The 26,717-nt window shown below is 36.6% G+C and overlaps 1 protein-coding gene across 1 annotated transcript in view; it reads right to left on the reverse strand.

Annotated features, from left to right (window-relative positions):
* Window positions 1-26,717, reverse strand: part of LOC116179188 — a 40,533-nt gene that overhangs the window by 6,829 nt on the left and 6,987 nt on the right. Inside the window, exons 2-6 of the mRNA XM_031498907.1 lie at window positions 26,432-26,489; window positions 25,547-25,592; window positions 14,931-15,142; window positions 3,029-3,177; window positions 2,582-2,978 (exon numbers count right to left, since the gene is read on the reverse strand). Of these exons, the coding sequence (XP_031354767.1) occupies window positions 2,582-2,978; window positions 3,029-3,177; window positions 14,931-15,142; window positions 25,547-25,592; window positions 26,432-26,482 (855 nt within the window). The 5' untranslated portion in view covers window positions 26,483-26,489. The remainder of the gene's footprint in view (window positions 1-2,581; window positions 2,979-3,028; window positions 3,178-14,930; window positions 15,143-25,546; window positions 25,593-26,431; window positions 26,490-26,717) is intronic.

The following is a 26,717-nucleotide window of genomic DNA, read 5'->3' on the forward strand; positions in this document are numbered from 1 at the left end:
GACCAATACGTCAACCGCACGCTTTACCTGTGCCTGCTGGTTTGTAGACCTCCGAAAATATAAAATCAATCGTGTTGATAACCTAGTAAGAAAGGGTGTACATGCTACTACAAGACAAGCTTATGAAGCGTCACCTATAGCGTCTCCAGTTCTAGAAAGTACCTACAATACTCTGGGAGAAACTTTTGGAAAGGCCTTAGCGCATTTTGCCGATTCCATCATTGAACAAGGTTCTGGCTTTTCAGATGAAATCATGTTTTCTGATGAAGTTTTATGTGTAAAAAATTATCAAAGTCCTCGTTTGAGATCGAAGGGACTTCAGCGCATTTTTGTGTGGCAGATCAGTATTCTATTAGTCACTTTCGACTCAACCATCAATAACAGATCTTGTCGAAGGCTACTACATTCACTAACCGCTTCCCACTTTCCGCGTGCACCCCTCAATTCGCTTTTAAAAATTTGACTCCACCATCAGTAAGATCGTGTCGGAGGCTACCACATTCCCTTTGACGGTACCCACTTCCGACGTTCCGTTCACCCGCAATTCGCGTTTGAAGATTTGACTCCACCATCAGGAAGATCGTGTCGGGGGCTACCACATTTCCTTTGACGGTACTCCCTTCCGACGTCCCGTTCACCCGCAATTCGTGTTTGAAGATTTGACTCCACCATCAGGAAGATCGTGTCGGGGGCTACCACATTCCCTTTGACGGTACCCACTTCCGACGTTCCGATCACTTCTATTGGCGACACGAGAAAGAGAGACAGCGATTCGAGGTTTACGAAACGTTAAACCGCGTGAGTTGGCAACGGAAGGTAAAAGGCGCCCGAAGTTGACTACTTCTCGAAGACGCGCGAAGGTCGTTAATTTCGTCCCTATGACAAAAAACAAAATTCCGCCACGCAGGAGTTGTGCGCGTTTACAACATCTTTCCGACGACACCAATTTCAAAAGAATCGGACCAAAACTGTAGTAGAAGATAGGAAAAAACTGAAAAACCTTCACGTTAGTATACTACGCTCGAGGATGACGCCCAGATGTCGCCAACCCCACATCATGTAGCCATGTCCCTAAGGTTGACAAATTTCACGGCCCTGTAGATACACGTACACCCGTTGCCTTTCTACAAGAGTTCTTCTACGCGCCCACATTTGCTGCCATCCAGCCAGCCAGCCAGCCAAAGTGAGATTAAAAGCTACTTTTTACAAATAAATTTGCAAAAATGCGCTAAAAAACGCAGTTGAAGCTTGTTTTGCGTCGGAGTCGTTTGGGTATTCGGGCTCGGCGAGTAACTATATAAGTAAAAATTGGGTGGGAGAGAGGAATCTTCACCTCGACTTCAAGACGAATCTATGTGAGTGGTGCGCGATATTTTATATCACGTAATAATGAATTTTTCACCGAGCATTCGAAGTGAAACTATTTTGGAGCGCGTAACATTTTTAACTGACAGTTGCAAGACGAATTCGTATAATCGAGGTAGAAGGAAGACTCACACCGCCGTGTATGGTGCATTTTCGTTTCGTTGCATTATTGGAGCAGTGTGATCGCGTTTAAATAAGTTGTTACCACAAAAGCGTTGTGGTTAAAGCACAGCACGCTTCAAACAAGTTTATTAATCAATTTTTGCACCCCTCTTGTGCATACGCGGTGATAATAGATTCTGAATAAAAGGGTAACCGGTAAAAAGCTTATAAAGACGATTAATTCGCGCTTTCGCTGGCTGTTTAAGTTTAGCGTTAATGATACAGGATTATTCATAATGGAAAATATTGAGATCCTCTATAGATTTGATTGAAATTCCTAACGATTTCCACGTACGTCTTTTCCACTCACGTTTCAAACTTTAAGCTGCAGATCCCAACTCGTTATTGCGTTTTTTTCATGAGCTAGAGCCAATTAACTTTACAAGAGTGAGAGAATGCGACCGTTCGTATTCCGTGCGTTCAAGCATCTCAACTCCTTCCCTCAGTATATCGAGAAAAGCTTTTTTCCGCTTTTTCCATAAAAATGTGCATTTTTGCTTATAAAAATCCCATCAGTTCCGTTTCACGTCATGACGTAGCGGAGGGGTTCCGCTCTCGGCAATAGATTTACCATTTGCAAGAAGAGTTGTGTGCTGCTTTTTGACACTTTTTGGGGCGTAAGCTTATGCCTGTCGTTCTCCTTCACGTCAGTACAAGGGGGAAGGAGGTTAAGATCTAGTTCCGCAACCAAAAGAACATTTCACCCTCAAACCAATCACACCCGTGGACTACTGAATTGAAAGGCAGTTTTTTTATTCTCGTTCTCCCGCTACAGGGATTCAAAGTCGGGCCTGTGTAGATGCAATATTAGCGCCCCGCTCTCCCCATTCTTGGGAATCTTTGAGTCCTTAAACCGACTTATTGTCGTTATCCATAATAACAACACTAAAGTGTGTAGGTATAATGTTTTATTAAAGCGGCACCAAAAAGTTTCAGGAGGAACAAAACATATGGGCCAAAGAGAAGAGATATTACCAAAAATGACATGGCTATTTATCTATGTTATAATGTTTACCATTTAATATAAATTATGAAACCATTACGTAGTACTTACCGTAAGTGCTGCGCAACCATTATCGGCCTTCAAACACAGTTTCACGTTGCATTGATAGTAGACAGAAGCAGTGTACGGAAATTTATGTGCTTGAAAATGAACGGAAGCCTTCGTCTTATCTGATGAGTATTCAAACATTCCCATTATCTCATTATCAACAGGACATCCTTCACCGTTGATTAACCTTTGCTCACCCCATCCCAACCCATCACGGACAAGACAATCGGTGATACGCAAACCATACATATCTTGCTCGTCAATCGATATAACCAAAGTTAGCGGATCCCCAATTTTCACACTTTCCGCCACCTCCCTCTCGGTCGGGTCACCAGAAAATATCTTCATCGTACATCCCGGCATTGGTTCCATGGCCGTCGATTCGTCGGTCGACAACGGACTGCAATAAAAAAAAAAGTTAACCTCGAGACAACCACCGAAAGGTCATACTCAGCCTTTGGATCTTCATCGTTCACGACTGAAATATTGTTGCGCGTATTGTACTTGCATCGCACGTGGAAACCTCTTCCTTGATTCGTAACTAATTTCAAATGAGGTTGTACAACAATAGTGTTAAAATATTCAATGCCTCCATCATCCTGCAACAAAAAAAAAGGTTAGACAGTGTGAAGGTAACGGTCCACGGAGTGGACTTTGAGGTTTTTATACATGTACATCTTAGAGAAATTTGTGTATTTTACAATTTTTATTTAGCATAGATTTCACTTTATGATTATGTGTGGATATTATCACCTTTAAACCAACGAGGAGTTATTAATCGAGAAGAAAGTGAAACATCATCCTCGTTGTACCTTTGAATGTGGTAATAATTATTATACAAGCTGATTTTTAATCATCGTTTATTTCCAATGGGTGATGTCATCTAATATAATTAACTTCCTACAGTACTTCAAGGTGAGAAACTGTTTTGGGTTTGTAACCAGATACCTATATACGCAGTTATGGTAAATAATTCCTGGGAGAATAATACCGAGAGACAATTTCAATGGGTAATACCTTACCCGTATGGAAATGATCCTGATTACAGTTTCCATTGAAATCAATATAGTCAATATAGTTTAACAGTGCGAGCCCTCACATTCCAGTTCATTGCAAGTATTACATTTTCGGAACGGGACTGTTCTCCAATGCACGAACTATTCACAATGCACATGGAGTGGTCCTGCATATCCTGCAATATGACAAAGGAGAGGAGTGACACCCTGTATACAATACGTTTAAATGTGTTTTTTTACCACCCTCTACCCTCTACACCCGATGACCTGTACAATAAAAAAGTAAGCGGACGAAATGAAATTGCCCCAATAGTAACGCAATGGAGGGTCGAGGAGGAAGAAAGCCTTGGTGATCATAAGTATATATCCTTCAAGAGTAGATGACCCGTTACAAAAGATACGGGTGAGGGGCGGTGAGCGGTGCAAAAATTACATATAGAGAAGCCTACTCGGTACCAGAAACTCAGGCCGCACTTGATGTTGCCTTGAAGAAAATTACAAACACGACAATGACATAAACGAAAAATAAAAAAATTGCTATGGCTAGCACAAATACCGTATGCACGCGTATTTCTGCCCAAAATTCAGTTTTTCCTTTTACGTCAATTTGGTGTCCGCAGATCCCTAAATGCAAAAGGCAATAGCAAATGCGGACGTGTCAATAAGGGAGATACAAAACTAAACGGTGTAACAGCAATTCCAGTCACAAAAAAACAGTCACAGGAACAGGATTACCTCGTTCCACAATCACGGTAGACAGTGAAATCGAAACTTTAATGTGGATCGATAGGAGCATGAACTTTATATGCGATCCGTATGGACGACAGGTTGCAACGACGGATGCCTCTGGGAGTGGTGAAATTGATAATAAATGGCAGGTTATATCCAAATTTATAACAAGAAAGTGAGGTCAGAAAAGAGATAAATAAAGTGTGTAGGTGAAACGGAAGAATGCATTTGTACGATACCCCTGTTACCCATTTTCATTTAGAACAGATCGGAGAACGGTTTTAGTGGATGAAAGCCCTACATTCCTTCCTCCATGATTGTTTGATGGCACAGAGCGGGAGGGGTGCGCTGGATATTTCCCAAATTCCCAGAAAAACAAAAAAGAACTGTGCAAAATGTCCCATAATATTTGGGAACTATCTAGCTCTTTCTAAACATAGACTTTCATAGCGCTTTCATTTCATTTTTAGTTGATAAGCGATTCGGAAATACATCTACCCTCATTAAATGAATTCCTTTGTGAGACCATGACATTAGTGTAAACCCAAAATACCTATGACCTATCTATGACATAAATCACCAAACGTCTTAAATTTCTCATAGAAATATCATGAAAATAAAAGTTTTCAAAAATACCTACATTCTCATAGATAGGTATGTAATGTGTTAAAAGAAACTCGACTTGCATTAATCGAGGAAAGCTATTCTAAGATTCCAAAAAAACCTGCAATTGTTGAGCACATTTTTTCATTGAATTAGATATAAATCGTGACCGAAGGACACGACCTGGAAAGTTGGTAATAATAACATCGCTAATTATCAAACAGTAAAACACCTAAAGCTGAAAAGTAATTGTAACAGAACACATACCTAATCGCTATTTTCTCCTACTTTGAGGATTTAATAACAGCTGCGTGTTGTATTTGCTATAACAGTTACAACACACGGTTAATTGAAATTGGTTACATAACCATTGCAATTTTTGGGTAATTAGGTTACCATAAAAGAAGATATATGGAGCAGAAGTACGAATTCAACGTTTTGTAATGACCTTTATGGTCTTTGGCAAATATAAATATCACATGTAGGCTGTGAATTATGGAAGATCTCACTATTTCGAAATAGATCGCTCCTTCCATTTCAATCACAGAAATAAAAAAATCATTAATCCGGATTCGTGACGTAATAAAAGACAGTGACTCAAGCTCCCGCGAGTCCGTATTTGGGAAATAAACACTCCTTTCACGACATTTGTCGTCATTGAATTGCAATAAATGCCTTTGTAATTTTTAATGGCTACAAATTAGAGCAACTTTTCACTAAACTTATGCGGAACGCGAGGTCGTGCCTATTCGTTAATTTGTCGTATTAATTAGAGTTTTTTTAAAATTTTTTGGCAACACTAATGGCCAATACATACGTAAAGAGCTACACCACACTCTTCTCTTCCTATATTAGTTCAGTTTATTAGGTTTGAGATTACCTTCGGCACGCTAGCCTATCCGAAAAAAAAGTTCTTGGGTTTAGAAGCACATGAGTTCCCATTTTGGAATACAGCGCATTTCCATTTTCCAAAACATTCACAGAATTTCCCACATATTTTTAAGTTTCCTACGCATTTCTAAAAACTTTTCACAATGCACAATTCCCAGATTTCGACCACCACTCAGTTAGCACAGGCCTTTCGAAGTTGAAAGCTTGGTTTTGCACTATACCTCATAAGCCTAACAAAATAACTAAAAATCAAATCTGCTTTATTTTTTCCGATGTTTGATGGTCTTTCTTTTTCTTAAGTTCCATCCAGAAAAATGCCTACAACCTTTGGTACTTCATCCTGGTCACGTACGGACCTGTTATAAAGTATTCGTCTATGACTAAATCGGAAGTTGGAAAGGTAACTGCCGTTCATTCAATTATCCTTTATTCTTCCTCAAAAGAGCAGCAACGTTACGTTAAAAAGTATGTTGGGCACTACCGTTGAATATGAATATCTACCATTATATTTATGATTTCACCATTGTAATCCTAAGAAAAAATGCTTCAGATTTGGTAATTAAGTCGACAGCGCAGCTCAAACAAACAAGTTGTAAATCAGCATATGCATGATTAAAGCGCATTTTTGGTAATGCAGGTCAGTATTTTATTAGCGAAGTTTAAAATTATCGATGTCACGAGTAATTTTGGCTGCGTTAAATAATTAACTTTATTTAATTTCAATTGACGGTACGTCTTCATTTTGTAAAACAAATCACAAAGTAAATAATAAGTTTTTATACAGGTAGCGCTATCTAACGGTAAAATTATAGCACCTCCGAAACCCATATCGAAATTATTTTCTTCAATTATCGATCTTACAAGTAATCTAACTCAAAATAGACTAGTGCCTGCACATCTACACTATAGCAGAAAGCTTTTAGTGAAAATTTGAAGTCTCTAGCTATTGTAGTTGTGGAGATCTAACGCGGACAGCCGGCCTGCCAGCAATAACGAATATAATAGCGTATTTTTTTCAAAAATGCGCTAAAAATGAAACAAGATACTAAGAATCGCATACGATTTTCAGTAGAGGAATTTTTTCCACTCAGCTCGTATTCGGAAACCAGACTTTTGATCCGGCTCACATTCAATAGCACTGATTCTTGAACTCGTAGAAATCGACATACGGACAAAACCATCACATAACGGGAATTTTTTTTCTTTCGTAAACTCCCCCATAAAAAAGGTTTTCGCTTTAAGGCGAGTAACTGGAGGACTTTAGCGCATTTCTCATGAATTGAGTAGTACTTTCCGAAAAGTGGTATAACGGACTATTTATATGGAAGGAAAATAAGTTAAGGCTTAAGTATTTTTATAAATAAGACTTTTAGCATTGCATTGCGATATGTTTGTCTTTACTAGAAAGAGTTCTTGGTTAACATTTCAACAAAATATCTCTATAAATAAGAAAGTTTACATTGCGCATGCGCACGTATGGCTTTTATACTATACAATATGCTTGTCTTTACCAGAACCATCTGTGATTCAAAATATTTCTATAAATAAGGAAGTTGACATTTTTCAATCGGCGCTTGCGCACATTAATCGTCTTCGTCTAGATTTTTCTTGAGCCAGAACTATAAGCTACTGAATTCCAAAAGGACGAACTAAATATCTTGAAAACTGTAGGAGTAGTTACTAGTTAAGGCCTCTGACGAACGGACGGAAAAAGTGACCATAATAGCGCGTTGGAAAATGCACTAAAAAAATAGGGATATTGCCGATTTTTGTAGAAACACGGCATAAATAAAAAACGAAAATATCATCTATACTAAGAGGACAAGGTGTGGAGCTGCAAAAGAAGAGAATAACAAAGCTTCTTCGATTCTTGACCGTAAACGACCCTAATGCTTACTCTTGGATATTTTCTTTACAACAAAAAGTCCTCCAAATAAAGTTAGTTCAAGAAAGAAGCTTAAAATACATCGATTTGCATAAACATTGGGATTAAGCTCAACTTATCCTCCACTTCAAAATTTATAATATGTGGATGTGCGCTCTTCATTTTTATGGGAAACTACCCCTTTTCGCCAAAACCTATAAAACTAGGTATATGCATTAAAGCACTGAAACGTGAAACATTATTTCAGAATATTTCAACCCTTAAAAATCAACCCCTTTTGTGGTTTAATTTAAAAAAAATATTTACCCTAAAAAAATTAATAGTTTATCACAGCGTTTTAACTAAAAATGTTATTGCATAAAATATTACATTTTGTAACTTTTCACTTTAATACATAAAAATAGAAAAAAAAATACGTACAATTTAATACAATATGTTTATTCTTAATCATAGCTCCTGTATTTTTTATGATAGAAAGTTCCACAAAAAGCAACTTTGTAGGTTTTTACAAGAACTACAAGGCTATCCACGTTAAATTCCTGTAAAACTTTTACTTTTGAAAGGGGGTGAGTTCAAAGGGCTCAAGCAGTCTTGTTCCCATACGCGTTTTAAACGTCTACATCTCACTTAATATTTTATAGTACAGAAAATTCCCGATGAGACAATTCGACTAATTTTGAGAGTGCTAATTAGAGGAAGTTGTTTTCACTGATTTTTTCACTGAAACAAGTAGGGTTCGACCTTATTTTTAACATAACTCGCGTTCAATTTTTATGCTAAAGACTGGAACTAGTTCTATCCTTCATGGTACTCTAATGAAAGGTCTCAACGAAAGGAATTAATTTCTACCAACCATAGCCCTCCTCCTCGACCTCTATCCGTGATCGGGTATATTCCCTTATACCTCAAGAACGGATTGTCGGAAGAGGGTACTTACAAAGGGCGATTGAGACGTCTGCAAGAAATATATCCATTGATGAAGTCAAAACAAAAACTATTTCACTTTTAAAAAATGCGCTTTATCTGCACAAGAGTTGTGCACAATTTATACTTGTTTTATAAAATGCATACTTTTCGAGTTTTTCGCGAATAACCAATTAAAATCATTGATTATTTCTATAAAAAACAACTGATATTTTCGATTCCGAATAATTCAAAAAGTTTCTATTTTTGGTCAAATTATAGTTAATAAAAAATTCTTATCCCGGAGATGGGCTATTCCTTACCTACTGTGAAAAATGAAAGTTAATCGATTCGTTTTGTAAAAATTACCAGGTGAAAACCTTCGTTTCCTAAAATTGGACTATACTATGTTGAACGCTTTCTATGAGTGAGCTTTACCATAGTATATTATGGCTTTACTAACAGTAAACGTAAGATTCGATTGCAGTTTTTTTGTAAAACATGCAAAAGACAGTTACAGTTTGCCGGCTACGTAGTTGAAGAATGTGGTAAAAATTAGAAAAAAAAGGTGTTGCCAATTAAATTTTTGCCAATTAACTAGTAGGTAGTGGTTTTACAGGAAGTACTAATAAGTTCATGAACACCTTTGGGTATTAGTTGTCGTGCGAACTTAGTAAAAAAAAATGCATTAACCATTAAAACAATTGCGCATAATTACCCTTTTTTAACTTTACAACGCGCACTACCTTAAGAGTAACAAATGGAATATTAACTGAAGGACTTGATGAACAAGTCGTAATTATAATCAACAACCACGGCATTTCTATGGTGTGACGGCCTTCATCAGTGAGTCAAGTATAATTATGTTGATGGGCATACGTGCTTGAGTTGCTGGCCAAGTACAAAGAAACCAACTGTGTAATAAAATAATATTTATTTAACCCATCATGCAGTTCTTCTTTACATTCCATCGCCTAAAGTTGAAGATCGAAGAAGAAGGTGAACAAAAACTCATAACGGTTCAGTACCAAAAATTAGGTCGAGGTATTGTATTTGCCGATCAGATGCTGATCGTTAAGATACGGTACCATTGTCAAAGAGTGGTTTAAAATATCTCGAAGATGAAGTGTTTATTCGTCTCTCTGGTACGGGACACGATAACCGACTGAATTCTGTTTTCGACAATTGGTTGAATGAGCATAAAAACCATTACCTACTGCATGTTTGCTATACTTATTTTTGTAATGTATCATCAGTCAAGCTTTATGCACATGAGTCTCTGTGGCGTCCAATTTATTATGTGATTTGTTTGATTTGAGGAAATTCAAGGTACTTAGACAGACATTGCTAAAGTCGATTTCCAAGCATTCGACTGTAATAAAACAAAAGGTCATGGTCAACTCCAGTGGGCACTTAATTTTGCAATAGGTAGATTGCGTGGGAAATCGCCATGCCTTTTTTAATCCTTTTAGATCACTTTATTGTAATGATGCGAAGCGAATAGTTCAAGTACCATGCTCCCACTTCATTTGTTCCTCTTCATTGCTTTCCGTAAATAGAAGTCAACTTAGTCTTCTATAAAAATAGCTTGAAGCGCACTTTACATTTTGTGCATTGCTACTTACAAAAAACGGTAATTTGCACACATAATTTATTGAAATAGGTGCCTACATGGGTGGTATAACAGTGAAGGTAAAAGTGACGTGGGCAAGCCTGTTCATTTGAATTGTACATTTTTGGAGAAAATGTCATTTCAAAAATAAATAGATTTTTTTCACATTTTAGCGTACCTATCTGACAAAACAGTTTGAAAAGTTGCTGTAATAAAATGCGTGGACGAAATCCGTGTTGCCATAATTTTGGTACCTATTCGACAAAATTATTTTATTTTTTATTTATTATAGGGGGTGAAGTTTGTTATTTTATGTTAGTTTATTTGGAAATGCTAAGAAAAAAAGACATTCTTGGACAAATTTTTTCCTTATAATTTATAAAAGTGATAAGACGTTAAAGTCAAACCACAGTGTCAAAGTTTATTATTTGGTATTTAAAAGACAAACGGAAAAACTTTAGGACAATCTGCATTATACCAATTTATTGCAATAGGTACTTTAAAAAATATAAAATATAAATAAATCAATTATAACCTGTCCGTACCTTCAGAATGCTAAAAACCGTAACCCACAAAGCATAAACCAAAGAGTGTGATGTCAAAAGCTAACTGCTAACTATTATTACCTATAGTTATTATTATTTATTAAGTGAACTAAATCATCTTTGACAAGTGAATGTTGTGAAACAGGCGCCAAAGCAACCTACTTATTTTTTATACAGACAAAATGTAAAGGTGGCACAAAAAACGCAAATAAATAATAAACCATGAGAGATGTATAGCAACACCTAATACGAAAAGAAGTAGAATATAAATATAAAGCAATAGACTCCACTTTCCGTATGCTGAGTGCGGTTACCTTTATTAAGCGGCAGAGCAAAGCGATGCAAGCTTTATAGGGGAGTCGATGGTGTCCGTCTGTCCGTGAACACGATAACTGTCAAACGTTTGGACCGATTTGGTTCAAACTTTGCACAGTTGACCTATAGATATGCCACAAGTAATAAGCCTATTGAAAATGGGTCAAATCCAACGACCCCTTGGGGTCACGCTTCTCTGTCCCTGCCAAACGCTTGAACCTATTCCGTTGAAACTTTGCACAGTAGACTTATATGCCACATGTAACAAGTCTATTGATGATGGGTCAAATCGAATGACCTCGTAGGGTCACTCCTCTCTGCATCTAGTAAACGCTTGAACCTATTCGGTTCAAACTGTGCACAGTTAACATATATACCACATGTAGCAAGCCAATTGAAACTGGGTCAAATCCGATAACTTCGTGGGGTCGCATCGAGGTGCTCTGCCGCTTTTTTCAACGCTTTTAATGGGTTTATTCTTGCTTCATCCTGTGTCTCTGGGACGTGAGTGGTGCCCTTCGCGCTTCTAGGAATCATCGTAGTCCGTGCCACCACAACTCACTTTCCAGGAGCTGATTCACAATTGTGCCCCGAGAAATCAGGTCGACTGGATTATCCTCTAACTGAACATGGTTCCATGGTTTTGTCGTTCACGGAGTGAATTTTGCTAATTTATTTATTATCCCTCTCTTGTTCTGGGCCCTCAACAGGCTTGCGCCCAATTACAGAGTGACCCGCATAATGCCTTTTAGAGGTGCCTCTGCAGAAGGTCTTAAGTTGTTCTATACTACTCCGGTATTTACCTTACGTTACGAATTAGGAAAGCTGCAGGAAATCCTAATTCGGAGTAGCCGGCAGAATGCTCGAAACTGATCTTAAGGAAATTCCCATCTCTGCCACAGATGAAAAATTCACCTCAACCCAGGTTCGAACACCCGAACTCCGGATTTATAACTCAACGCTCCACCATTGAGCCATAATGCCGGCTTCCTCACGAAATTATGTCCCGTTTCACGATTGCCCATGCTTCTGGAACGCAGCTTCTCCTTTTAGCGGCAGGCTATGGTCTAGAAGTTATCCCTATTATTTGTCTTTCCATACCGCAGTATTATTCGTCCTGCGATAGTAAGTACTCCTCTTGGTTTTGAATTTCCCAAAACTTAGCCAGCGCGCTATCGTCCGTGATGGAGGCCAAGCTTTGTACGGGTTCACCTTCTTTCCTGGCGACCTTTATCTTCCCCGAAACAATCCAACCCACTTCCGTATTTTGCAATATGCATCCTTCTTACGGTTATTTTAGCCCTTCCTTCACCAAAAACGGCAGTACGTCAGACCCAATTATCATGTTGCCAGAAACGTTGTAGTGAGGGTTTACTAAGGGCTCCGTTTTTACTTACATTTGGATGCGAAGTTCCGGGATGAACCGTTTCTGAATCTGAAGTTACTGGAAAACCTGGCTTTGATCCCGACCTCGATTTCTCCTTGCCCCGTGCCTGCACCAGTCAGCCCTACGCCGGGTACCTCCAAGGAAATCCCTTTTGTGCGAAGACCAAAGCGTTCGGCACTCTTCGGTAACGAAGGACATTTAAGAACCGCTGCCTAATAGTTCCCTAACATACTCCCATTCCTCAGTGATTTTATATTCCGATGATGGCGGTGGATAGTATTATTTCAGTGGCATTCTCTCCGTTTGTGGAGAGGTTGCTTGCCACTTCTACTGTTCTCGTCGTTGCTTACTGGGACCGGAACACAAACATAGCGCGGCACCACTTCATTTAAAGTCTAGAAGGACCAAATATAGCGTTAGGGTTGTAAATCCTAAAGCTCACCTAAGCAAACTCATACAAAGTAAACTCGTTTGAAGAATATCTTATAACTCAAACCCGGTACATTACCGATAGTTGGAAGATTGTTAACTGGTAATATTTATTGTAAGCATTTACATGCTATTTATATCACAAATTTATGTTCCTTAACCTATGTCAATTATGTTAGTGTGCAAGAAATGCTGAATACGTCAACTTTGTCAACAATGTGCTTAATATTGTTTTCTACAATTTCAGATTACTTGTTATTCTTGGCGATTATATTTCCTTAATTTTGGCGGTCGCTTTAAATCTGTTCTAAATGCACACAATTATTACGCGGAACTCACGTTGTTATATTTTGCGTTCCAAACACCACTACTGGTCATGAGGGTTGTCTACAAATCGATTCCGGTTCAAACTTTATTAAGAGCCCCGAACTAGTAGCAACGGCTTTCCAAATGCGAATCTTTTTCAAATTCTACCAGGAATCTCGCGATACTATTGGCTCTACTGCGGACCAAGACGCGAATTAATTAACAACTCTAATTTTCGGCCCGCACATCGATTACTCTGGCAGTAAAAATCCTAAATAATCCCAAAATCTCTCCCGAAGCAATTCATCTTTACTAAGTACTGTCCCTTATCACGTGTAATAACTAATGTTTTTTTTAAATTGTGCCTATTGGAATTGTTATATTCATGAAAGCACAGAAGAAAGAGGTGAGGCGAGCTATCCAAATCTTACTGGCTAGTCTCCTTTTGATTAAGAGAGGGACCAAATGCTGAGCTGCAAGTGTAACCCAATAGCACTAATTAAAAAGACGAAATATGATATAAATCCCGAGCATTTATGCTCGAGAAGCTTCCGAAACTAAGAACCATTCAAATTAAATGACGCAAAAAACCCACTACATTTGCACCACGGTTGACAAATTTATTCTTTGAATTTCTACCAAAAATGTCATTTATTTTGAAAACCAATTCAGTCCGCTAAATTTCTGTGATATGTAATGCTTAAATTGTTCTATTCTTATAAGTTCACACCGAAATTCCGAAAAAAATTAAATGCAAATTTACAGCTAACGTTACTAGTCTGTACTGATACAGAAACTGGTCTGTTTCAATAGTAAGAAATTTGCACAGATTTTTGAATTATCATATTGTAGGTTTGACGTCGTTGATTAACATTGATCGTATTGCACGTGCATTCGTGATTAATAATGTAGAAGTAAATATAATACCCATTGTCATTACATACCTACTTGTAGAACAAAGTAAAAATTGTCTTTCCACAAACCCAGTGAGCGTTGCAAAAAATTGTACGCCTTGAAATGCTAATTTCATTACTAGGTAGGTACGCTACAATTTGCCCAGCTGTGCTATTAACTTGTAATTTACTTCAGTACTTTTGAAGCATAATGAGGTTTACCTCAACCGGCCATAAGGAAGTTGCAGTTTATGGCAATTTTTTTCCAATTTAAGATAATTGTGCAAAACGGAAATTAACCATTTTTTAAAGAAAAAAGTCGTACTTTGTACCGTCATAATGAAGTGAGGGTTGGGGCATCGCACAAGTAAAACACAACGACACAACCATCAAATTGTAGCGATTGTTTACAGGGTGTATGATCGTATTCCGTCAATGAAGAACATTTTTAAGAGCTTTCCAATGACGTGTTGCAAGTGGAGTTTTAAAATTTCAAGGCAGGGTGGGTTTTTAAATCTGTAATAGCGAAAAAGGCATGATCCGTTCATATTTTCTAAAATGTCATCCTACAGATTTCCAGTATAACAAAATAATAATATGTTTATTAAAACTTCATTAAATATAGATCAGCCTGTTAAAACGTTTAGGTAATTAGCCATAAATAAGTATTTAATGTATCAATCTAATCTTGGTTTTGAAACTGTCACTGTTTATGAATGTTTTTAGAACAATATACTACTTTTCATTTACCGCCCTCGTCGTATTTGATTTACCAATCAGGGGATGACTTAAGATTTTACAAAAACGCAAGTTGGTCCAAACCAAAATGTATACTCACCAATTCTGTACTCATCGTATTACATCCCCTCAATGGCAAAGAATATTGCACAGGGGATGAGTGGCGAATCCATTCCCCCATACACGTGCTGTTTTTCGATAACCCGCGTGGGTAAACCATGCCCGTAAATACGCCCGAGCTTGTGTCCAAACTTACAACAATTTCGTTACTATTGCATTCAACTCGTACGTCAGACACCACTTCCTGTATACCTGTTGGAAAGACAAACGAAATTAGAATCAAATTACGAGCACTGTGTACTATGCAAGTAATTGTTATTCTACTACAGTATTGTACCTATTGTTTCGCATACAATCAATTCTTATGGCTTCAAATTAATACAACAGTTAAGGTATTATGCAACGTAACATTTGTAGTGTATTCTAATATCCTTTCTAGACAATTGCGGCTGAGTTTAATTATATCCAGATGAAGACGCTTCTCAAGTATGATCGCAACGTTAATTTTTAGTAGGTACTAATTCTGTCAGTCAGTCTTTATCACATCATTCATTCAGTGAAACGGAAAAGGAAGTGAAATGAAGACGACTACTTCCGCCACATCAGCACCAAAAGACACCAAAGAAAAGAAAAGAGAAGGATTGTTTACCATACTTTTAATCAGATCAAACCCCAAGTCACTGTATCCATGGAAAAAACCACCCGAAAAAAGGGGAAAGAATTTAAAACAATCCTCTTCAGCGCATTTTCCATGAATTGATCAGTACTTCCCAAAACGCTAGAGCTGTGTACCAATTTTCAAAGCGATCGGTCGTGTCTGAACAAAGTTATCGTGCACACGGACAGACAGACGGACTTACAGACACATAGCCATACCAAATTATAATCGATCTCGAGGATCGTTAATAAACACTCGGACGCGTCGATTGATTTTTAATTCCGCGTTTTTTTTTCAACAACCTTTTATACGGAGTGTGGCATGTAACATTGACTCATACCTTTGAATATAACTATATTTTGTATTCAAAGATCATACTAAAAAAATAAAAAATACAACACCGGGTATTGTAACGGAATACGTTAGTTGCGCCTTTTTTTAAATAATTATTTTTGATATGTTACGTTGGCAAGTGGTCTTGACTACGATCTCACTTTTAAACTACGCGATGAAAAATTAAGGCGCCATAAGTGACATTTACAACGAAAAAAATCACAGGAAAGTTTACGTGTATTCATCAGTGTTATCTATCGATATCTATTTTTTGCGATTAAATTATGAGGGAGTTATGTTGATTTAGCAAAAAAAGAAAATCCACGTGGACTGTGATTGACAGATCAAAAATGAATTTCATTGCATGGGGGGACTTTTTGATAGGAAACATAAGGGCTGAGAATGAGAGGGCAAAAAAGAATTCGCGAGAAAGAAACTCGTAGAGGATCATTGATATAAAATTTGGGTAGGTAGGCACCCTAAATAAGAAACTCTCGCGATGACAAACAACTGGAAATTCAGATTACGGGGTGATTTTGTTATAATCTCCCGCAAACGAATAAGCATATTTTAGCTGTTTTTAATAATTAGTTCAAGGAGAATGGTCTAACTGAACCTCGTAAAGTTGTCGATTGTTCGCCAATCAACATTTTGATACGTCATTCAGTCATTGACGTTTGCTTACATAAATTGGAATTTTGAGTAATCGAAAAAATTAAACTGCTTAAAAGTTTCAGGCCCGGAAAGAATATACGTTAGCAGTACTGTATATTTAAGGTACTATACAGTTTTTTTATTGCATTCAAAAGAGTACGGAGCCGAATATTGTAAGGGTGTAAAAAATGTTATTTTTGGTCATTTAAATTGTAAGGAATCTTAAACGACTCGATCGAGTGTAAAAATAAAAAAAAATTAGGTTTCATTTCATTTTTTGTGTTCCTATCTTGGGGAATGTAATTTAATGACTTTGAGAATCTTCCAGCTTGGTGCACTTTATTGTTAAGATTGTAACTTGTTAGTACAGTACAGGGATAGGGAATAAGAACTGTTTTGTAAAAGAAATTTTAAGTTTAGTTGTAAAAGTAGCGACTTTAATGAATTCATACAATCTCACTATACCTGAGTTAGACTTAAAATTACATTTCCTTTCAAATTGCTACAAGGTCTGATATCAATTTGTAAATTGAGATTATGTATTTATTTATTTATTTGTAACCCGTTGAATTGAATCAAAGGTGCGAAGTGTCTCATCCTTCAAGTATTTATTTATCATCTCTCTCTTGTTCTGGGCCCTCAACAGGCTTGCGCCCAATTACAGAGTAACCCGCATAATGCTTTTTAGAGTATAAGAAATAGGAGGTTCATTCCCTTGGGAACTTTCGCTTAAGAATTTTATTCTGTAGGTAGGTAACCGTATGAACCAGTCCAATGGCGATAACATTTCGGTAATGTAAATATAGAATCATTACTTCCAAACGCTTTCTTAAACTCCGCAAAGTTGAGTTTTTTAAGTGTTTACTATACAGGGTGTTATATGACCGCAAAAAAATTGTGTGATAGAAGGGATCAAGACAAGCACTTTTTCCAAACAAACCGAGGGTCCAACTTGTTTCGTTTGGGAGCCACCCCCAAAGAAGTGGTGAAATTTGGATTTCTTCTATAATTTTTTTCTCAGCAACCATAAGAGTTACAAATATAAGTGGCACGTCTTTGAATAGGTTTTCGGGTGTCCCCATCCTACTAGTGAGTGATCAAATTTCGCATGTCGGAAATAACAACCAAATAACGATAAATTAATTAGAATTAGGATTTAAGCACCTATGTGTCATAGTGTTAGGTTAATCTTTCTTTAAAAATTGGAAGATGCAAGAGTCCATTCAAAAATTCATCTCTTCAGCCGTTTAACACAAGTGAGTGCTCTTTATATAATCGAATCGAGTGTAAAGAATTTTTTGAGTGGCCCTCGAAAATCTTGAAAAAGTTTCCAGGGCTGCTGCGATTTTTCAAAGTTAGCAATCAAGAAATGTCAAAAACTTCATGCTAGAAATGCATGCAAATTTAAATTTTAAGGCCACTTTTATTAACATTCTGTGTATCCGGTAGTTATTGAGTTATTGCGTTGAATGAGTATTACTTATTCAATGGTTATTGGCATTTTTTGAAAGAAATATTCTTATTTTTCATTAGGCTTTGGAAGCAATCGTTTTATTGGGAATGCCCTTCCAATCAAATGTCAAACAGGGTCATCTTAGGGTTAAAATTAATTCGTCCAATTTTCACTATGGATCATTATTGACATTGAGTTGTTTTTGATTTGTTTGTTATTTATGCGAATAACTGAAAAACTACCAGATAGATAGAGTAGGTACACATAATGTTGATCTATCTTAAAAAGTATATCATGTACTAAAAAAAATGCTGTGGTATGCCCTACACAAATTAGAGTAACATCTTATGTAATAAAGATCATATAGAACTATAAACACTGATAATAACTCCTACGAAGGGGTTCTGTAGAACCGCACAACAGGGATGCCGTGTGTCTATACCTATACTATGTAACTATGCAATCAAAAACCACCTGCTGTCGAGTAACCTTTGGAATTTTTGTTTACATGGGAAATTATATTTAACTTAACTTCCAAAGGAGACTCGACGTCAACCCGTTTTTGATCGCCCGTTATTAATGTTTAACATCTACATTTCTACATAGAGAATGAAACGTAAATGCAAAGCCATGGGAATACTGATAAATGACACCGAGAATGACACACACCTGCATAAGGTGGCCTAGCCCTAGATTTCAAATTTATATGACTAAAAGACTACACAAAGTACAAAAAGCCAAAGAAAACGCAGTAAAATTTATAGTATTAGTAATAGTACTAATAGTATCGGAAATGAGATGACCAAAAAAATTTTTGAATGAAGACCACCAAAGAGAAATATAGCAGAGAGGCCAAAAAAAATCTTGGAGCGAAAGTGTGAAACAGGCTATGACACATAGGAGCCTAAATGAGGATAAGGCTCACGACCGAGAGGCTAAAAGATTAGGAACGGCTGGATGTACATATAAAAATTAATCCAATGTGAAAAACATGCTAGAATAATTAAACAGGTTTCGATGCGGTTTTTTAAGTGATAATAATTAATAACATAATTTACGAGTACACCAAAAACATAAACTACTTACCTACCTACAGTTCTATCCACTAGCTAGGTGAAAGTGCCCAATAGATCAAATTAATAGCACTCCCCACTAAAAAGTAGTTTGAGTTTGAGTTTGAGAAACGAACGAGTGGACGGACCAAGTGTCCACATTAGCAATTTTTTCGTTTGGGAAAAATGCGTGAAATGTAACCTCAATATCAAGTCTGGTATCTTATCCGCTTCAACTTAAATTGTACGAGTCTTTAGTATAATGCGACTACAGCTATACCAGGGACCTTTTTCATATAATGTCGCAAAGTGTTATAATGTGTTAAAACTTTATCCTCCGATCATTTTAAATTGCGTGCTGTACATCATTTCTTAATTGAACTGGATCTGTCATTTTACTTTTCAATTTAAATTTTTTAAATATTCAACCTAAATGTGTTAAGCTTCTGTGAGACTGTGACCTTTATATAACACAATTTTTAATGAATCATTTGAGCTACCAAAAAATTGATGAAAAGATATAATTGATACTTGTAAGGGGTCAGTAAGCCCTGCAAATTAAAGTAAAAATTGACCCGCGTGGGTAATTTAAGGATTAGATGAGGACACAGGATAATTCATCGCACGCATAGATATTTGGAAACGTCCATTTTGCGATAGAAATATGCTTTCACGACTAGAGACCAAGGTTAAAAGGTTGTCGTGATGAGTGTATCATCGTGCGTCTAGGCACGATCTCACCTACCCACCAATGTCAATATCCATAGGTGTTTATTAAAATGCACTTGCACTAAATTTAAATGCAACTGGCAATAGGCACTTTATCCTTCTCCACCCTCTAGAGAAGTTGCAGGGTGACTCACGGATAACGGGAGTATTATCATTTTCATTAGGATGGTGTTCAAGTAGGGGAGGTATCCAGATACCTCTGGAGAGAGGGGGAGCTGTCATTACCCTCTCAACTGGTTGCTGTTTGTGTCACCAATAGATCGGTGCTGAAGAACGGATGTTTATTTATGACACGTACGTTAAAAACGGCAATTCCGTGATATCAGCCAATAAGCATTTCTTCGTCGTCCCAATGTCAGCCGGCATGGAGGTGTCCCTAACCGACCTACTATTCTTAAATGGGTGTAGAAATTAAACGGAGGGTTAAAAGAAGAAAAACCACCAGGTCCTCCTCGAAGGACACGAACAAAGAAGGACGCGAGTAGGAATGATGAACAGTCCTGGCCGTTCTGTTCGGCGTCACGCATCAGTTGCATTAGATGGTGTCACGTAGGTCAACAAGCAGACCTAAAGTTTCATCCTTACAAAATTGTGGGCGTACTGCAATTGCAACACACATATTTTGGCCAGCGGGAAGATTTTGCAACACACATGCACTCTGCCACTATAATGTTCATAAGTAACTAGGCTGATTTTAACCTCAGTGGGTTTGTCAATCAGCATAATCGCAGGTACTGGGCAAAAAGAAATCCGAGGGAGCTTTATGAGAGAATCCTTTATCCTCCACAGTGACTGTGTGGTGCCCGATATCGAGGCAATATGTCAGTGGGCCTTCCTTTTCTGAAGAGAATGGGATTGCGGCCATAGTTACCTCTCAACGATACACAGACATGATAACAAACTTTTTTGGCTAAATTTGCAAAAACTGAACCTCCGGCAAAACGTCTGGTTTCAGCAAGAGGAGCCCACCGTCCACACTGCCAAAGTGCCAAGGCGTAAATGACCCTGCCGCAAAACTTGTTTCCGGGTCGCTAAATTTCCAAATTCGAAGATGTGCCCTGACCTCCTCGCTCCCTCGATCTGAATACTATGATTTTTTAAACAACCGGATGTATGTACGTGTATGGTACCCAAACGTTTTAACAGAATTGAAAGCTGTTAGTCAGAGAGAAGTCGAAATGATTACTGAGGACACATTGACAAGTCTGGAGAAGCTTTCTTGATAGATTGGACGTTTACATCAGAGACGACGAGCATCATTTTTGCTGCATAACATTAGGTACGTAATTACATATCCACCTGAACATGTAATCCTCAATTATAATTAAAAAATGCTTATAAATTGTGTAATTTAATATATTTAATGGAATTAAATTCATGTCTGTTGAAAATTGAATTTGTTATGCTTTTGTTTTAGTGGAAACTGGAAAGGTTCCCGTGGGGCCCCAATCCCCATCCCTTTACATTTACCTCCCTACGTTTTTAGCGCATTTTTGAAAAAAATACGCTATTATATTCGTCATTGCTGGCAGGCCGGCTGTCCGCGTTAGATCTCCACAACTACAATAGCTAGAGAATTCAAATTTTCACTAAAAGCTTTCTGCTATAGTGTAGATGTGCAGGCACTAGTCTATTTTGAGTTAGATTACTTGTGAGATCGATAATTGAAGAAAATAATTTCGATATGGGTTTCGGAGGTGCTATAATTTTACCGTTAGATAGCGCTACCAGTATAAAAACTTATTATTTACTTTGCGATTTGTTTTACAAAATGAAGACGTACCGTCAATTGAAATTAAATAAAATTAATTATTTAACGCAGGCAAAATTACTCGTGAGATCGATAATTTTAAACTTCGCTAATAAAATACTGACCTGTATTACCAAAAATGCGCTTTAATCATGCATATGCTGATTTACAACTTGTTTAGACTCGTTTTGATTATTCATGGACTCATCATATAAGAAATAAAGGAAAGGCCTTTCCTTTATTTCTTATATCATCAGTCTATGAATAATCAAAACGAGTCTAAAAAGCGCATTTTTGTATGGCATGGGAAACGCTGGATTAAATATGTTAGTGTATAGATATCGTAGTTACGTAAAGAAATAAACTTTTTTTGAAGCTGGAAGGTTTCCTTTACGGTTAGGTATAAAATTGAAAAAAAAGTCCTGGCTACATAATCATGCCAATAAAAATTTTAAGTTTTCCGCCGGTACCTTGTGTAAACATTGTGACCAATTTTTATTAATAAACAAATTACGTCGACAGCTGTTGGAAAAGTTCCTTGAGAAAACAATTTAAACGCATCAAAACCCCGACAAGAATCCTTCGACCGACCTTGTCTTTGCATGATTACCATTAATTTTTATGGTAACATGAGTTTAATACCAAAAAAAACTTGACTGACAAGCTTTCAAAGTAGCAATTAACATCCAACAGACTTGCCATTTAATTACAGAATGTTGCATTGCACTACTTTTTATCTCAATCGTCTATTACAAATGAAAATGAAAGGGTCCGTAAGCCTGCCGATTCTTTTTAGCTAAAAGGGAAAGTAAAAAATAAGGCCGCCCACCATATTTATTGCCTCCAACTTTAAAGGTCAATTTTTAATGCACAAACAAAGCTGTTTTACAAGTTTCACTTTTCAGAAAGGTGGACGGTAGGTAAACGTTAAAAAATTCGGTATTTCTAATGCAATCGATTTGTCCAAGTATAATTTGGATGCGCATATTTTTAAATGTTATTGTGAAATGTGAAAGTATTAGGTACCCATTATTTAATTAATAGTACTTTTTCGTAACTGCTGTTATCCTAAAACGATTATGTCACAAATGTTTATTTTCGGAAAGGATACTAACTACCGTTAAATTGATTAATTGCTCAGTTTAAAACACATTCTGCCGAGTACTAAATAGGGGTTGATTTTTGAAAATCGTTTGTCTAAAAAAATCATTTTCATCGACTTTTATCAAACAAATTTGCGAAGGGTGGTTTATTTTAGAAAATTTGTACACCTCCTTCGACCTACTTCCGATTATGATAATAATTCGTTAGTAATTCTGGTAATTCTCAAGGAACTTTACCTAAATGTAATTTTAGTAATTCGATAAAATCTGGTAATGCAAATGGTAATTTTAGTACTTCGGGGTTTTAATAACCTAAATCGTATCTTTTCACTGCCATAACAGCTCTTATACAGGGTGTAACAAAGGAATATGTAACAAAAACTTTGTGGCAGGAGGGATCAAACACCAAAGTCAGTGTTTTTTCATTCATTTCTTTCTTAGCAACCACAACCACGATTTTTATCCAAAACCGCCAAATAAGGGTCACTATACGTTCAATTTTGTGGCCCTGCGTCATTGATTTGTCAATCGAAAAGACATACGCGAAAACACTGTAACAACTATCAAGTGTGCGAAATCGTTAAAAAAAACCTGTCTCAAATTGATTCACAAATCAATGACGCAGGCTACAGACTCCATCGATTTGTTTCATGTACGTCATGAATTAATATTGTCACATTAACAGTTATCGCCCATTTCGTAAAACAAACCAGGTTTTAATACTAATAACTTGCTCATTGCAAGGTTTTGAATAAAAAAAACACTTGATACATAAATATTTTTTTTTTATTTAAAAAAAACAAATAAATATAATCCTCTGAATATGTTGTCCCCTGAAATTAAGAGATTCGCGAAATAGCTATAGAAGTATTATGCAATATGGGGTACCTTTCCACTTTGTTACGTAATTATTTCAATTGGGCCGCATTGTTTAACAATGCACCTCATTTAATTTGTAATTTACATTAACATTGTTTTTCAAAGTTTTACTTAATTTTGTGTCCCCGTGGTTCACCAGTCCGTTTTCAATTTCAAACATAATGTCAATTAAAATTAAAATTATTCAATTTCATGCAAAATGAGGCAACTTCGACGCCTTCGGTTTGACTTTTACCACCTCAATCTTAACGATTTTATGTAATTCTTACCTACTGGTGTACCCACCAAATTAATCAATTTCTCTCCTACAAAAACCTATAATTCTTTAACAATTTGAATAAGATAAGTTAGCATGTAGTAGGTACAATACACGACAATAAATTAGCATACGGCCCATCTTTTAAATAAAGTTGCAGAATTTCCCCTGATTTAGTGCCAAGATTTTTGAAAAAGTGTATATTATTTAGCCGATTGGTTTAACCGAATTGGTAGACTTTGCCATAGTTCCAATTATATCGACTTAATAATTGTTTCTACGACGATGAATACATCAAATTAATTTCCCCTTTCAAAGTTTCTTGTAGCTCTACAAATAGCGAATTTATGGCCAAAAACCGAAAAATGTCATTTTATTTTCAAAGATATCAAAAAATTATTTCTCGAATTATTTTAACAAAGTCTTAATAATTTTGCTCAGCTTACTGGTAGTGGGACTTGTGGGTTTCGACTTTTCGAGTCACATCACATCAACTGTCTGATTTCTTATAGACGCCATAGTGGATTTTTACGTCACTCACTTTTATCTTGAAGTTTATAATATTTCTTATGGCAATCTATCATGCCACGGCTGTGTTGCTGGTGACTATGCGAAACAATAAACTAAAAATATTAAATAATTTCCAGTAAGCTATGGAATTATTGCCATAAGAAAAAACATTCAAATCAAATACCTAATCAAGGTTGGTTCAGAAACGAAATACTAAGTGTTTAGTATCACTGGTTTTGTAATTGTTACCCTATCGAATAAAAATCCAATATGGCGCTCATAAAAAATAAATGATTTACCTACTCGACACCCACAAGCCATAACAATTTTATCTCGAATTTTATTTTAGCGCCATCAGAAAGTTGAGAAAAATTCTCTAAGGGTTTGTTCATGTTATTTTTGTAATATCATTCATTCTTAAAAATGACAATTTTTAGTTTTCTATAACTTCGCTATCTGTAGAGCTATAAGAAACTGTGAAATGGAAAACCAATCAGCATACAATTCTGCATAACTTTACCCAATAAGCGACTTTGTATCTTTTACGATTTACGAGATCCCCATAGTGAAAATGAAAAAAAAAACTCACCCTGTAACTACTCTATAGTCTCGGTGAACAGTATAACAATCTTTCTTATTTTAAGTTATTAAACTGGGAACAGCGGCTTTCTCCGTCTTGGTAGGAACTAGGGATCTGTTCGCTCAAAGTTATTCAAGCATTCATTAGATTAGATGCATCGATCTCTCGTATCAAGAGAGAGTTCCGGGGAAGAATGTTTTTTTTAAATTGAAAAACCACATAATATGTACGTTTTTGAGGGTTGAAGATATTGAAATTGACACGCAAGGTTCTAGTAGGAGATCGTAATATATAAAAAAGGCGACACCGACGGACAGAAAGATGGGAACATTGTGAACATCGAACCGTGTGGAGAAGAAGATTTATGTAAGACAACATTCGCAGAGGTATGTAACTTTTGGGCGCCTGACCTTAACGCGCGCCTTGCAAAAGGTGGTTCCGAGGACACCAGTTTGACAACAATCGGAGCCAAACTGTAGAAGAAGATAGGAAAAAACTGAAAAATCACCGTGTTAGTAAACTAGGCTCGGGGATGGCGCCCGGATGTCGCTAACTCCACATCATGTAACCCCGTCCCTAAAGTTTAGCTTCGTGCGGAGCTTACAGATGTAAATTTATATGTACGTAAAAGATAGTGTAGGTATATGAATACGAGAGATGGCAGTGAAATGTAATTTAGTTTTAATTGTTGATACTTACTTGGCGGTGTTGACGACAACGTGGCGGCGTCGATGGAAACTCGAATCTAAAAATTAAAATAATATTACAGATAAGTATATAGTGTAGTAACAACATTGAATAAAGAATCTGATTTATTATTCAATGGTAGTATGTACTAGTAGGTATAATAGTTTAGAAAAAAACTTTAATGCAAATATAAACAACAAATGCCTTCGGCAACCTCTTTTCTATGTAGGTACCACATTTTTAAGAAAAAATCGCATGTGTGTTATCTACCCAGCAGATGTGATATTATCTAAACTTTAAAGTTTAGATATGATCTCACTTTCCTGGAGGAATAGAATAGTACCTACATTTTAATTATTTTATAGCAGATAGTAAATTGAAATTGTAATAGGTTTGAGTAAATCTCTCTTTAACCGTAAGGGTAGATAAAGTGAAACAGATGTATTTTAATGACATCTGTCATTCTTATTTCAAATAGGACGCGGCGAACGAAATGAAATGGAGTTCAGAACAGAATACAATGCTGTTTCTATCGAAACGACCTCAACGGCAGACCCTATAAGCTTGCTATTTTTGACATCTAAATTAAATTCAGAATTGTCAGAAGCTTTACAATGATTTATATGGCTTCTGCTATAAAATAAAGTTTTGTATGTACATGACGATAAAGGGAACCTAACCATCTCGTCTTTCACTCACTGGTTAAAATATCCCGGTTATCGTCTTATATATAAACAACTATTACAATTGAAGTGTAGGGCATAACGTAAGAATTACTTATTTTAGAGTACATAGCAATGCAAACTATATAGGAATGTACGACTTGAAACCCTTCAAAACTTTTGTAACACTAAATGAATTTCATCCAATATAATCGAAAACTTGATTTCAACTTACCAAAGAAACGAGCAACAGGACCACAATAACCGGGTAGTGTCCACTATCCATTGTATTCCTGAAACAAGATCGAACGATTATTTTAGTGAATTACTATTCACTTAATAACAAATTGTTTTATTTCCAATTTTTAAATTACCGCAGTTAACCAAGAGCTGTCCGACCCTTAATATTTTGGAGTTCCCTCAGTATCATAAGAAACCACCGTGAAAAAATGTGCCATTACCTACCAAGTTTTGGGCAAGTGAAGAAATCTTGACTCAAAATAAAATATACCCTTTATACC

The sequence above is a fragment of the Photinus pyralis genome, unplaced genomic scaffold, assembly GCF_008802855.1.
Source record: "Photinus pyralis isolate 1611_PpyrPB1 unplaced genomic scaffold, Ppyr1.3 Ppyr1.4_LG1, whole genome shotgun sequence".
Lineage (NCBI taxonomy): Eukaryota > Metazoa > Arthropoda > Insecta > Coleoptera > Lampyridae > Photinus > Photinus pyralis.